The sequence below is a fragment of the Phyllostomus hastatus genome, unplaced genomic scaffold, assembly GCF_019186645.2.
Source record: "Phyllostomus hastatus isolate PE091 unplaced genomic scaffold, TTU_PhHast_1.1 phas_contig_5, whole genome shotgun sequence".
Taxonomy (NCBI): Eukaryota; Metazoa; Chordata; class Mammalia; order Chiroptera; family Phyllostomidae; genus Phyllostomus; species Phyllostomus hastatus.
In genome coordinates this window covers 956,220-968,835 of record NW_025333897.1, presented here as the reverse complement: position 1 = coordinate 968,835, position 12,616 = coordinate 956,220, and the positions used below count along the sequence as shown (strand labels likewise).

The 12,616-nt window shown below is 49.5% G+C and overlaps 1 protein-coding gene across 1 annotated transcript; it reads right to left on the bottom strand.

Moving 5' to 3' along the window:
• On the bottom strand, window positions 1-12,405 carry BLVRB (biliverdin reductase B). The gene is made up of 5 exons (XM_045846791.1): window positions 12,102-12,405; window positions 5,507-5,671; window positions 5,281-5,370; window positions 3,696-3,824; window positions 1-287 (listed from the first exon to the last, which is right to left on the bottom strand). The coding sequence occupies exons 1-5, from the start codon at window positions 12,178-12,180 to the stop codon at window positions 130-132; spliced, it is 621 nt and encodes a 206-aa protein (XP_045702747.1). The 5' UTR covers window positions 12,181-12,405; the 3' UTR covers window positions 1-129.
• Window positions 12,406-12,616: the final 211 nt, after the last annotated feature.

Below are 12,616 nucleotides of genomic sequence, written 5' to 3'. Positions count from 1 at the left end.
TCATTGAGATACCCACAGCCAGAGTTGGGCCTTCTAGTATAATCTGAAACTCTTGGCTCAAAATTTATTGCTTCCTTCCTTTGTTCTGCATTTCCCAGGATGCTGTCCTCCTGGACAGGGACAAGAGCCTTAGTTGTACTGGTGGGAAGGGTAGACGCTGCGCCCGTCGTACTCATCGGTGGTGAGGCAGCGCAGCATGAAGTGGCCCAGGTCATGTTTGGAGATGACCCTCGAGGGCCCGTGTCCATCCAGGGTCACTGAATAGGCCCCAGTCAGTGGCTGGTCTCCTGTAAAGACAGAGGGGACGGATGAAGATGCGCTTTTTCCAACCCCCAACATGTGGTCGCTACAGTGATGGCTCCGGGGGCCTGCAGTATGCCCAGCATAAACGGTATTAGAGCTGACAACATATGAAACCCTCCCCACGAGCAGGGCACTAATCTATACCCTTCCCTTCATTCATCCGACAGATCGTTATTGATGACCTGTTGTGTCAGGTGCTGGGCACTCAGCGAGGGACAAAGCAGACACAGATCCCTGCTCTCAGCATGCAGACATTTGCTAAGCAGAGACGACTAATAAGATAGGAAGGTACAGGAGACAGTATGTTAGACTGGGAGAAATAACACAGAAAATGGACCAGGAACTACTTATTAACTCTGTGTTACAAGTGAGGACACTGAATATTGAAGAGAGGGAGTCACATGCCAGTGCCAAAGGCTCGATTGGCTCTGGGTATCTCCGTCTGGATGCTTTCCAATCTCGGGACCCCTCTGGGGGGACCGAGGAACATGTCCCAGTCCCACAGGTCAGGGCATGGGTTGTATTCTGTGGGCACTGGGAGAGTGCATTTTCCTGACCTTGTGAACATGGAGTTGGTGTGTTCTGATTCCAGGGACACAGCTCGGTCTTTCCTAGATAATGCAGACAGTGGACGGGCACGACCTGGCTGTTGCAAGGAATCTCATGGATGCATTATAATAATTTAAAATAATACCTTCCAGCAAGCAACTGAATTTAGGGATGAAAGGCAGCACACCAGCACAGGCACAACCTGGAGTTGGGTGCATTCTTACTCTCCCGGCATTCCTACTTAAAATGTTTACTCTGCGCCTGTGAGAACACAACCAAAAATCCAGAAGGTGGGCATTTAAAAAGATGCCAGGCCTGGTTAATGTTGTGAGAAACATGAAAAGGAAAAAAAGATGTGACAGATTGCTCCAGATTTAAGGTATTGTGGCAACGCACCACAGAGCGGATCCTCGATTGGGATCCTGACTAGGGGGGAGGGGAAGATTGGAAGATATTTGTTGACAATCAGGGAAATTTGAATAGGACATGGATACTAAATGATATGATAGAGTTCACGTCAATTTCCTTGGCTCATTTACGGTCCTGTGGCTTGTACACAAATACTCTTCTCTGAAGATTTCTACTGAGGCTCTACAAGTGAAGTGTGAGAATGTCTGCAACTCGCTCTCACATTGTTCTGTGAAAAACACTAATGAGAGCCCTGGCTGGTGTGGCTCAGTAGTTAAGCGCTGGCATGAGCATCAAAGGGTCGCTGCTTCCATTCCCAGTCAGGGCACATGCCTGGGTTGTGGGCCAGGTCCCCAGTAGGGGACGCTTGCAAGGCAACCACACATTGATGTTCCTCTCCCTCTCTTTCTCCCTCCCTTCCCCTCTCTAAAAAAAAGTTAAATAAAATCTTTTTAAAAAATATGGGCACATGCCTGGGTTGCGGGCCAGGTCCCCAGTTGTGGGGGGGTGCATATGAGAGGCAACTGATTGATGTTTCCCTCCCTTTCTTTTTCCCTCTCCTCCTCTATCTCTAAAAATAAATAAATAAAATATTTGAACAAAATACTAATATCTATATAAAATATTAAACACATGCAAAGATAATTGATAACTAGTCAGTTATATATAGAAAGATAGGACAAAATGCAAATAAGGCCAATATATTAAAAACTAAACCTCAATGAAGAACTTTAGGTATTCATACACTTTAATTCCTTCAACTTTTCTGGAGGTTTTGAAGTTTTCACGTGCACACATACAAAAGAAAAAAACTGAAAAAAGTACTCTGTGTTAAATGACTGTTAGGCATGCCCTCCCTGGGTACTTATTCCAAACCTAGCAGGCCAAGAAGCAATACGATGAGCCTTGTTTACAGAAAAGGAAACTGAGGCTGGGAGGCCAGGGGTTGGGGTTTTCACCCAGCTTCTCCACTAGGCAGCTTCACTGATTCAAACAAAGCTCAGGGTCCTGGGATCATAGGGTCCTGACACGGTCACTTAACCAAATCTAAACTGTGAGCCTTGTTTGGCCCTCTGGGGTGTGTCGTTTCCCGCTCCTGTCAGGGGCCCCAGAAAGCAGAGGACAAAGCAGAACTATTCTTCTGGTGGGCAGGCAACAGTGGCGGGGTCCTAGGGTCTGGCCTCTGAGTACCTGCACTGCTGTTCCTTATCCCAGTCCTCCCGTCCCTCAGACCTTTACCCGACTCCCTCCCTTGCTGCAGGAAGCTGTCTCCTTAGAGAGCCTGTGCTTCTTGCCATTACTACGCTCTTCACTGGGCTTGTTTCTTCATTCATTCACTGTGGAGATATCGTCATCTATCTTTATCCCGCCCCCCAATAGAAATGTAAGCCTCATAAGAGCCGAGGCTCTGTCACCAGTGCTCGTGATGGTGGCCAGGCCCACAGGTCAAATGCAAGAGACATCTGTGGAATGAATGGCTCTCTCCCTGTGTCTGACTCTCAGTGTGGGTCACAGGTTTGGGAGGGGGAAAGAGGTTGCAGGAGATGTTTGCTTGTTCCCTCCACAGCAACACCACGAGAGGTGGGTCCCCTGTGTTAGTTCATCTGACAAACATTTACTAAACATCTACTATATGCCGGGCCCTGTTCTAAGCACCAGGATCACGGCTGTAATCTAAACAAGACAAGATCCATGCCTCCAAAGAGCTGACATCCTAGTGAGGGAAACACACTAAGTAAGGTAAAGAAATGATGTGACGTGTGGTGAAGCGGAAGTCCACTTCCTTTAAATCTGGACCAATCCTAGGAACTTGCTTCTATTTTTTTTAAAGACCTTTTAAAAAAAAGATTTTATTTATTTATTTTTAGAGAGGGAAGGGAGGGAGAAAGAGAGAGAGAGAAACATCAATGTGCAGTTGCTGGAGGCCGTGGCCTGCAACCCAGGCATGTGCCCTGACTGGGAATTGAACCTGCGACACTTTGGTTCACAGCCCGCACTCAATCCACTGAGCTATGCCAGCCAGGATGGAACTCGCTTCTATTAAAGAGAATGCAGCAGAAGCAGCACTGAGGGACCTGATCCCAGGGGAGGCCGAGTGCAGGTGTCCAGCCACAGTCGCACCACCCATTGGCGTGTCTGAGAGGAAGCCTTCCATAGGACTCCACTCCCAGCTACTGAGCAACCTCAGGTGCGAGCCTCTCCCTGGGTCAGCTCCCGGCACCGAGACAGAAAGTCATAATATATGACTGGTTTGTTCAACAGAGATAACCAAAAAGTATATTAGAAAGGAGAATAAAATCAAGCAGCAAAGCAGATAGAGAGAGTAGGGGGAGGTTTGCAATTTTGGATGGGCCAGGAAGGCCTGGCAGATGTCTCCAGAGGACAGGAGGGGCAGGCTGGTGGCGAGCTTGCCACTGGGTCCTAGCCTCACTCACCTATGTGAGGCGGCATCACGGCCACATACTTCAGACCTGAATCCTGCAGCACCTTGTGCATCCGAATGTGGTCATTGGTCACATCCTGCAGTCGCGGGGGCACCTTGGCCGGGTCCCAGAGCAGGAAGGCTGGGGGGACACAGGGCAGCATCAACCGAGGAGTGAGGACAGCCCCGCCAGGCGCTTGGCCCTCTGGGGACTGTGCCAGGACCAAAGCCTGCAGGGGCTTACTGCTGTCCTCCAGTTTCTTCAGGCCCAAACGGTCTTTCTTTCCCCCACAGCCCACATAAGAGTTGACTGCTTCCCACCCCATCTGCTCTGTCCGCTGTCACCTCCTGCCTGGACCCTGGCAGCAGCCTCCTCCATGGTCTCCCTGCCTCTGTCCTCCCAATCTGCTCCCCCGAACGCAGCCACAGGGGGCCTGTGAACATCCAGAGGAGTTGGAGCTCATCCGACCTCATTTAGGGTAAAAGCAAAGTCCCCATCAGGGCTCACAGGGACCCACCTAATCTGACCCCATCAGCCCTCTGACCTCACCACCCAACTCTCTCCTTCACCAGTTCTGCTGAAGCCTCGCTCTGGCCTCGCAACCTTCACAACAGCTGATACCTCTGCCCAGAGACCCTGTTGTCTCACTGTACAACCCTCCCTCACGTCACTTCCCTTTCTGGGAGGCGACTGGTGTGAGGGACCAGGCAAGGAGTGTGGACTGTGGAGACAGCCAGCCAGGTATCACATGCCAGCTCTGCAGCTGTGAGCTGTGTGATCTCAGGTAAGCTGATGGGCCTCCACTGTCTCCACTCCCTTAGCTATACAAGGGACAACAGCTACTATTCACTGAGCACCTACTATGTGCCAGCATGAGTCCTCAAAGGAGTTTTGTGAGGAGGAAGTGGCATTCATCCGTGTTCAGATGGTGCCTGGCATACATTAAGTACTCAATAATTGTTACCTGTCAGCATTAACTACTCCTGTCATGTATCCCACAGCCTTCTTTTTACATTATTTGTGGCAGCTGTTTATTCAACGTCTATTGCCTCTTAAATGGGGAGCTCTGTGAAGGCAGAGACTAGGTCTGCATATCTGTAGCTCTGTCACTTACCCTAGAAGGCTCTCTCTGACTTTGCCTCCAGCTGTTAAGCACCTCCTCTGGGCTCCCAGTACCCTAGGCTTCTCTTTATCTCGGCCCAGACCCCTCTTCCTGGGCCCCCAACCCCAGCCCTAACCCATCTGCCTGGACCCCAATCCCAGCCTTGATCCCTCTGATTAGGCCCCTTATCCCAGTCCTAAACCCTCTGCCTCAGCCCCCCATCCTGCCCCTGACAGCTGTGGCCCATCACTGTTTTATGATGGCTCTGTTTACCACTTCCCTGTCACCTGTGAAATCTGTGGGTGTAGGGCCCAGGGCTGTTTAGGTCACCACCATGTCCCTGGCATCTCCCAGGAAGGTTCAGACACTCAATTGATCTTTGATAACTGCACAGTGACTTGGGATGGCTCCGATGCCACCTTGCACAGGCCCTTGGGCTGCCTGTCCATTTACCCAACCCCCCTTCAGCCCCACCCCTACGACCCTACCACCCACCCGAGGTGCAGGCCACGACCTTGTCCACACCATGGGCCTTCATGGCTGCCACAATGTTCTGGGCACCCTCCGACATCACTGTGGTAGGACCTTAGAGAGGACAGAGAGTGGCTGTCACTGGCAGGCGGCGGTGGTGGAGGTGGTGGCAGGGGTGGGGCTGGGGGTGGGGGTGGTGCTGGGGGCCGAGGTGCAGGTGTGGGCCGTGGGCAGAGGGGGGGCCTAGTACTGAGGTCATTGCGGGTGCCCAACAGCACGATGACAGCATCCTGCCCGGCCACGGTCTTGTCCACGTCAGCCGCCTGCCGAACATCGCCCACTACCACGTGGGCCGGCTGGGGCCCCTCCGAGGGCAGCCTGGAGGAGTCCCGCACCAACACTGTCACCTCATAACCTGTGGGCAAGAAGGACAGAAAGGCAGGTCAGCAGGCTTGTGGGTTGGCACTCCTGGGCTCCAGGGGCTGGGTCCTGGTGAGGCCATGAACCTTCAAATACATTTCTGGCCCCCTGTTCTGAGGGAGTGGTCTCCAGACATTTTTGTTGGTATACCCACAGTTGGTATTCAGCTGGTTGTTAAAAATGGGCCATTCCTTCCTGCCAGCTCAGAAATTACCTGCACTGGTGCCTCAAGGACCTCTCTGCCGCCCCCCCTTGATTTTTATGCCCTCTGGCAACTAAGGAGTTAATGCCTGGTGTCACACTGGTCTTTGGTCCCCAACCACAGTCCTGGAGGAAACTGAGGCATGGAGGAAGACAGGAGTTGCCCAAAGGGTGCCAAGAGCTGGGATTCGTCCTTACGCCTTATTTCTGGAGGGCCGGGTCCTGCCCCAGTGGTCATTAAAGAAATCATCGCCTTGATATGTTACCTCCCAAAAGAATTTTTGATAATTCCTGTCCCCCCTCCAACATACACACCCATTTTAAAGTTCACAACCAACCTGTTTTTCCTTTGTTTTGAACAACAGCAAAAGATGTTAATGTTCAGGTGTATTGCAAATGGTGATATCAAAAAAATAAAATGACTAATTGTGGCTCTGTTATAGACTGACTATATTCCCTGCAAATTCATACGCTGAAGCCCTAACCCCACAGTGATGGTTTTTGGAGGTGGGGCCTTCATGAGGATGGGACCCCTATGATAGGATTCATGTCTTCAGAAGGAGAGGAAGACAAACCAGGGCTCTCTCGCTCCATCATGTAAGAACACAGCAAGAAGTCAGCCATCTGCAAGCCTAGAAAAAGGTTCTCACCAGAAACCAAATCTGTTGGTACCTTGATCTTGGACTTCCCACCCCCCAGAACTACAAGTATAAGAAATAAATGCCTGGCCCCAGCTGGTGTAGGTCAGTGGATTGAGTGCGGGCCTGTGAACCAAAGGGTTGCCGATTCCATTCCCAGTCAGGGCACATGCCTGGCTTTCTGGCCAGGTCCCCAGTAGGGGGTGTGTGAGAGGCAACTACACATTGATATTTCTCTCCCTCTCTTTCTCTCTTCCTTTCCTGCTCTAAAAATAAGTAAATAAAATCTTTTTTTAAAAAGAAAGAAATGTCTGCTATTTAACCTGTCCATTCTAAGGCATTTTGTTATAATAGCCCAAGCTGATGAAGTCAGCCTCTATATGTCATTTTCCTGAAAAGTGAACCAGAGCTCCTTGAGAGATGGCCACTGGGCCGGGGCAGGGAAAGGGCCAGTGGGTGAGACAGTGCTCACTTAATGATGGGGCTCTGAATTCAATAGAAACACATCAACGTATTAAAACCTGCAGGTTCATAATGATACTAGCAAAGAAACCTTATTGGTCATCATCTGTCAGACAATTAATCTCTTACTCTGACAATAACAGAGGAAGAAGAAAAACAATGATATTGTCCCATTTCTCTTAATATCTGTCATCATCCACTTCAAAAACAAACGGCAGGAGATTTTTACGCTATGGGGCAATGATGATGATAATAATGATAAATATGCAACCAATACTCACCATGTGCCAGGTGCCAAGTGTCTTTACATATACTAACTCATTAATTCTCAAAGTAACCCTGAGTTTGAACTCCAGCCCTATCACTAGCTAGCTGAATGACATTGGGCGATTCACTCAACCCCTTTGGGCCTCAGGGACTTCATTTGTAAAGTGACACAAATAATAGTCTCTACTTTATAGGACTGTTGTCAGTTTAAATTATGTAACTAAAAGTTTATGTAGACAGATGATTTTTGACAAAGGTGCCAAGGTCATTCATTGGGGAAAGAATAGTCTTTTCAACAAACGGTGCTGGGATGACTGGCTATCTACACGTAAAAGGATGAGGTTGGATCCCTACTTCATACCACATATGAAAATTCACTTAAAAGTGACACAAGACCTAAATATAAGAGCTAAAACTATAAAACACTTCGAAGAAAACATAGGCACAAATCTTTGTGCCTTTGGATTAGACTCCTAGCTATGACACTGAAAGCACAGGTAACAACAACTTAAAATTAAATACCCACATGCTTCCAAGGACACTCTCCAGAAAGTAAAAAGGCAACCCACAATGTGGGAGAATAAGTTTGCAAATCATATATTGGGAAAGGGACTTGTGCTTAATATATATGTATAAAGAACTTCCACAACTTGATAAGGAAAAGGAGAATAATCCAATTACAAACTGGGAAAAGATCTGACATTTCTCCAAAGTAGATACACAAATGGTAAATAAACACATGAAAAGACACTCAACATCATCAGCTGTCAGGGAAATGCAAACCAACACCACACTGAGATACCACTTCGCCCCCACTGGGAGGTCTGTAATAAAAGGACAGACAATAGATGCTGGTATGCAGTGGGAAACTGAGATCCTCGTACAGTGAATGCTGAGGGGAATGTAAAATGGTGTCACCACTTTGGAAAAACAGCCTGGTAGTTCCTCAAATGGTTAAACATAGGTTACCCAGCCATTCCACTCAAGAGAAATGAAAACACACATCCACATAAAAAATCGTACACAAATGTTCATAAGAAACGTTATTCATGATCGCCAAAAAAGTGGAAACAATCCAATGTCCACCAAGTGAATGGATAAATAAAATGTGGTGGATTCATACAATGTATCCAATAAAAAGAAATAACACACCGATACTTGTTACAACATGAGTGAGCCTTGGAAAAGATTTTTTTTGCTAAGTGAAGACTCCAGTCACAAAGAACCACATATTGTACGATTCCACATGTATGAACTGTCCAGAACAGACAACTCTATGGAGACAGAAAGTAGATCGATGGCTGCTGGGGGAGGGGTTGGGTGGGAGCATGGAGGTGATTTCTAGGGGTGTCTTTGGGGCGATGCAAATGTTCTAAATTGTTTGTGATATTTGCACAACTTTGTGAATATTTGAAATACCACCAAACTGTACGCTTTAAAGGGGCAAATTGTACAGTGTGTGAATGGTATCTTAAGAAAGCTGTCATAAAAATACAAAACGAAAACAAATGAAAAGTTGAGGGGTGTGCCTGGCACGGGAGTGAGCGTTCTGTGGGTGCTGGCTGTTACCATGCCTTTCAGCCACCTCACGGCGCTGTTTCCTGGCCTGGCCTAGGCCGCTCTGGGCCCTGACCCGAGTTGTCACCCCCTCCAGTCCCCATTCCACAGAGCAGCCAGACAGAACCTTCCACAGAAGCGCCCCCCACTCAGATCCTCCCCAGTGCCCTGAGACAATAAAGTCCTCCTGCCAGCCTTCAAGACCCCTTTATGACCAGGCCTGCCCTCCTCTCCACCCTGCGCCGCAGCCACTGTCCTCTTCACCCACTGAACGTCTTTCAGTTCCTCAAACACATTGTGCTCCTCCTGCCCTTGCACACGCTGTCCCCTCTGCCTGGAGCACCCTCTACCCTCTTTCCCCAGGCCCCGCCAGCCACTCGTGCTTCCTGTCAGGGCCCTGCTGATGCTGACCTGCAGTAAACCGAGGGCCCCATGGGCCCAGTAAGGAAACTCCTTCAGTCTCCTTTAGAAAGTGAAGATCGTCAACTCTGTAAGTTATATAAATGTCTAATCACGGTGGTGTACACCTGAAACTAATATATTATTACATGCCAACCATAATTGGAAGACAAATTAGTTTTTTTAAAGAGTAAAGAAAGTGAAGGTCACAATCCCCAGTGTCCCCATCCCGTGTGACCACCTTTCATTGGGGATGACACAAAACCTGTGCTGCCCTCACTTGCATCTGGGAGCAGCACAGTCTTTCGGCAGGTGGGTGTGGGTGGAGGCTAACTGCCACTGCACCGGCTCAAACAGGTCCTGGAAAACGGTGGGCATCTGGGGGAACACATGCTCTCACAGACAGCGAGAGCTTTGACACAAGATCTCAGCACAAGGGCGCCCGCCGATTGTTACATTATCGGTGAGCAGCGACATTTATTAGAAGTGCTGTGCTAAGCTCTTTTTACAAATAAATGTGGTTCCCCTTCCACACCAAATTTTTAATACAATCGACATTTCAATTTTAATTTAAAAATAAGTTAGTGGCTACCATACCAAACAGGTTTAGAATTCACAGATTTTACCCTTTACAAAGAATAAAAACATGTATAAGGTATTTCCCAACTTTTTTTTTACAAACCTCTTACTTTATTTACAGTTTTGTGTTAATTATTTATTTTGAAATAAATTCAGACCTATAGAAAAGCAACAAGGCCTAGATTTTCACATTAGTTTTGCTTTACCCTTCTCTATGTCTGTGTGTATATAAATGTATATGTAATATACCTAATTAGATGTGTGTGTATATAAATATATTTATACATATATAATCATATGTGTAGCACATCTATAGTGTTTTCCTAACTAGTTGAGAGCAAGTTTCAGAGTTCATACCCCTTTTAGGCTTTTTCAATCTCAATCCTCTACACAAAATCTATTTCACAGCCTCATCCAGTACACACAGACGCATAAAACCAGTATTTTACGTGCTATACATTCAGACACTGTCGTGACCAACCGCATATATGTCAGACATCACTACAACCCAGTTTGAAAAACACCAGATTGAAAGAGCCCTACAAAGTAGGTATTATCATAATGAGGAAACTGAGGCAGTTGTACATAGCTCAGCCAGGATCACATGACTGGGATCTGAGTTCACTCAGCCAGGCAGTGCTTACTGAGCACCAGTTAAGTGCTCAACGCGATTCTCGGCACTTTCCATGTGCCACCCTATTTCATCATCACCAGAGCCCCAGGGCAAATGCTAAGTTTCATCTGCTTTACAGACATCTAGGTACGTAGGCCCCCAGGCATTTGGCCACACAGGTGGCTAAGTGGCAGAGCTGGGGTTTGAGTGTGGGCAGGCTAGCACCAGAGTCCACATAGGTCAGGATGCAGCCGCACAGAATCACCGAGGTAAAGAAAAGCCCAGCTCTTTCGACAGCGAGGCGCTGAGCTGTGCGGAAACCTGTCTGAGCCACAGTGAGAAGGCAAGGCCTCCCTAGGCCCCAGCTCTCAATTCCCCAGGATGCAGTCCAAGCTGTGACCAGCAGGGTGGATGAGCAGGATTCAGTGGAATTCCGGATTAAGGAAAAGGTTGTACCGAGAGAGAACCCGGTTCCTCAGGGTGACTCAGCAGTTCCTAACTTCTCCCTCTTACAAATATTTATCAGCAAATTTGTTTCTTCCTTCCCACAAGTCAAGGTCCAAACTAGGTCTTCCTGAGGAGGGGGAGAGCAGTGGGCCTAGTGGGGAGCTTTCAGGCAGTCTCTCCAAGGGAGGGCTGGGCTAGGAGGTAGCATAGAGTGGAATCTTGGGGGCCTCCACCCTTTTGGGGCACCCAGATAGTCAATATCTTCAGAGTCGCCAAGACCAGCAAGGGCGGGGCCCTATATCTGTAAGTTGCAGGCCCGGCTGGGTTTTGGTGAAGTCTGGACAGTAGGGGCTGAAGGCTGCCCAACCATCATCCCCTTTCCCGCCCCCTTCCCTGGGGCAACTCTGGATTTTTAGCCTTGTAGACTTCCCAACGTCCCCGTCTCCACCATGTCTGTCTCCGTGATCCTCTCTCCCTCAGATGGTTACAGCAACCCGTCCTCCAGACTTTTCCACCTCCAGCCTTCCCGTCCCAGCCACGAGCTAGCAGGCTTTGGGCGGTTAAGAACTTGATTCAGCCCTGGCTGGCGTAGCTCAGTGGATTGAGTGAGGGCTGCGAACCAAAGTGTCGCAGGTTTGATCCCCAGTCAGGGCACATGCCTGGGTTGCAGGCCACGGCCCCCAGCAACCGCACATTGATGTTTCTCTTTCTCTTTCTCCCTCCCTTCCCTCTCTAAAAATAAATAAATAATAAAATCTTTAAAAAATAGCACAATATTAAAAAATATATATATATATATAAAAGCTTTGATTCAAATCCCAGCACTGTCACTTTCCAGTCGTGTGACAATGGGTAAGTCACTTTCCTCTCCACCTCGGTTTTCTCATCTGTGAAGCCACGGGATACAAGATCCAACCTCTCACTGAGTGCTGTGAGGATTTAACACGTGCGTGCGATGAGAGAGGGGTGCTAGAGGGCAAGCAGGGCTGGGAGCCCCGCTGGGCATGCAGCCACCAGTGGCCACAGTAACAACACTTGTCATAAGCGCCGGGATTTAAACCTGTCATCAGAGTCCCCCAGCCTCCCAGGGCCAATTCCTGTTGCTCTAACTCACAGAAAATTGGACCTCATAGCGTTCCCCACTTCGGCGCCCCTGACACACCAAGGCACTGACGGCTCCAAAAGGCCTCAGCTCGACCCCACGATGCCCCTTCCTGGTGCCTATGCACCCCGTGACATCTCCCGCCCGCCCCAGCTCATGCCTGCTTGCACCGCCTGAGCCAGCGTGGTGAGCCCGGTCTTGCCGGTGGCGCCGAAGATGGCAATCTTCTTGACGGCCATGCTGTGAGGTCGTGGGGGCGCGAGGTCGTAGAGTGTCCGGCCGCGCGGGAACCGACTGACTGCTGGGCTGCCCTCAGCGCCCTTCTTTAGCGGGAGGGACTGGACAGGAACCACTCGGAGGACCACGCCTCGGCCCGCCCCTGGGCCACTCGCTCAAACCGAGGGGCGGGGACAAACAGGCCACCTCTCCAGCTGGGGAGAGGGTGGGCGGAGCGCGTCTCGTGTGCCTCCCGGCACCGGCCCTTCCGCTCACCACCTAGACTGGGAGGTGTCGCCGTATATGATGGACAAGAAAAGGTGGCCCCAGTGCTCCCCTTTCGAGCTCTGGACCCCACCCAGGGGGCAGGGCGACAGCGGGCCACGCCCACCAGTCTCTCCTGGGGCACGCCCCCTCTCCGAGGGCCTGGAGGTGGGTCTGGGACTCACACTACGCCCC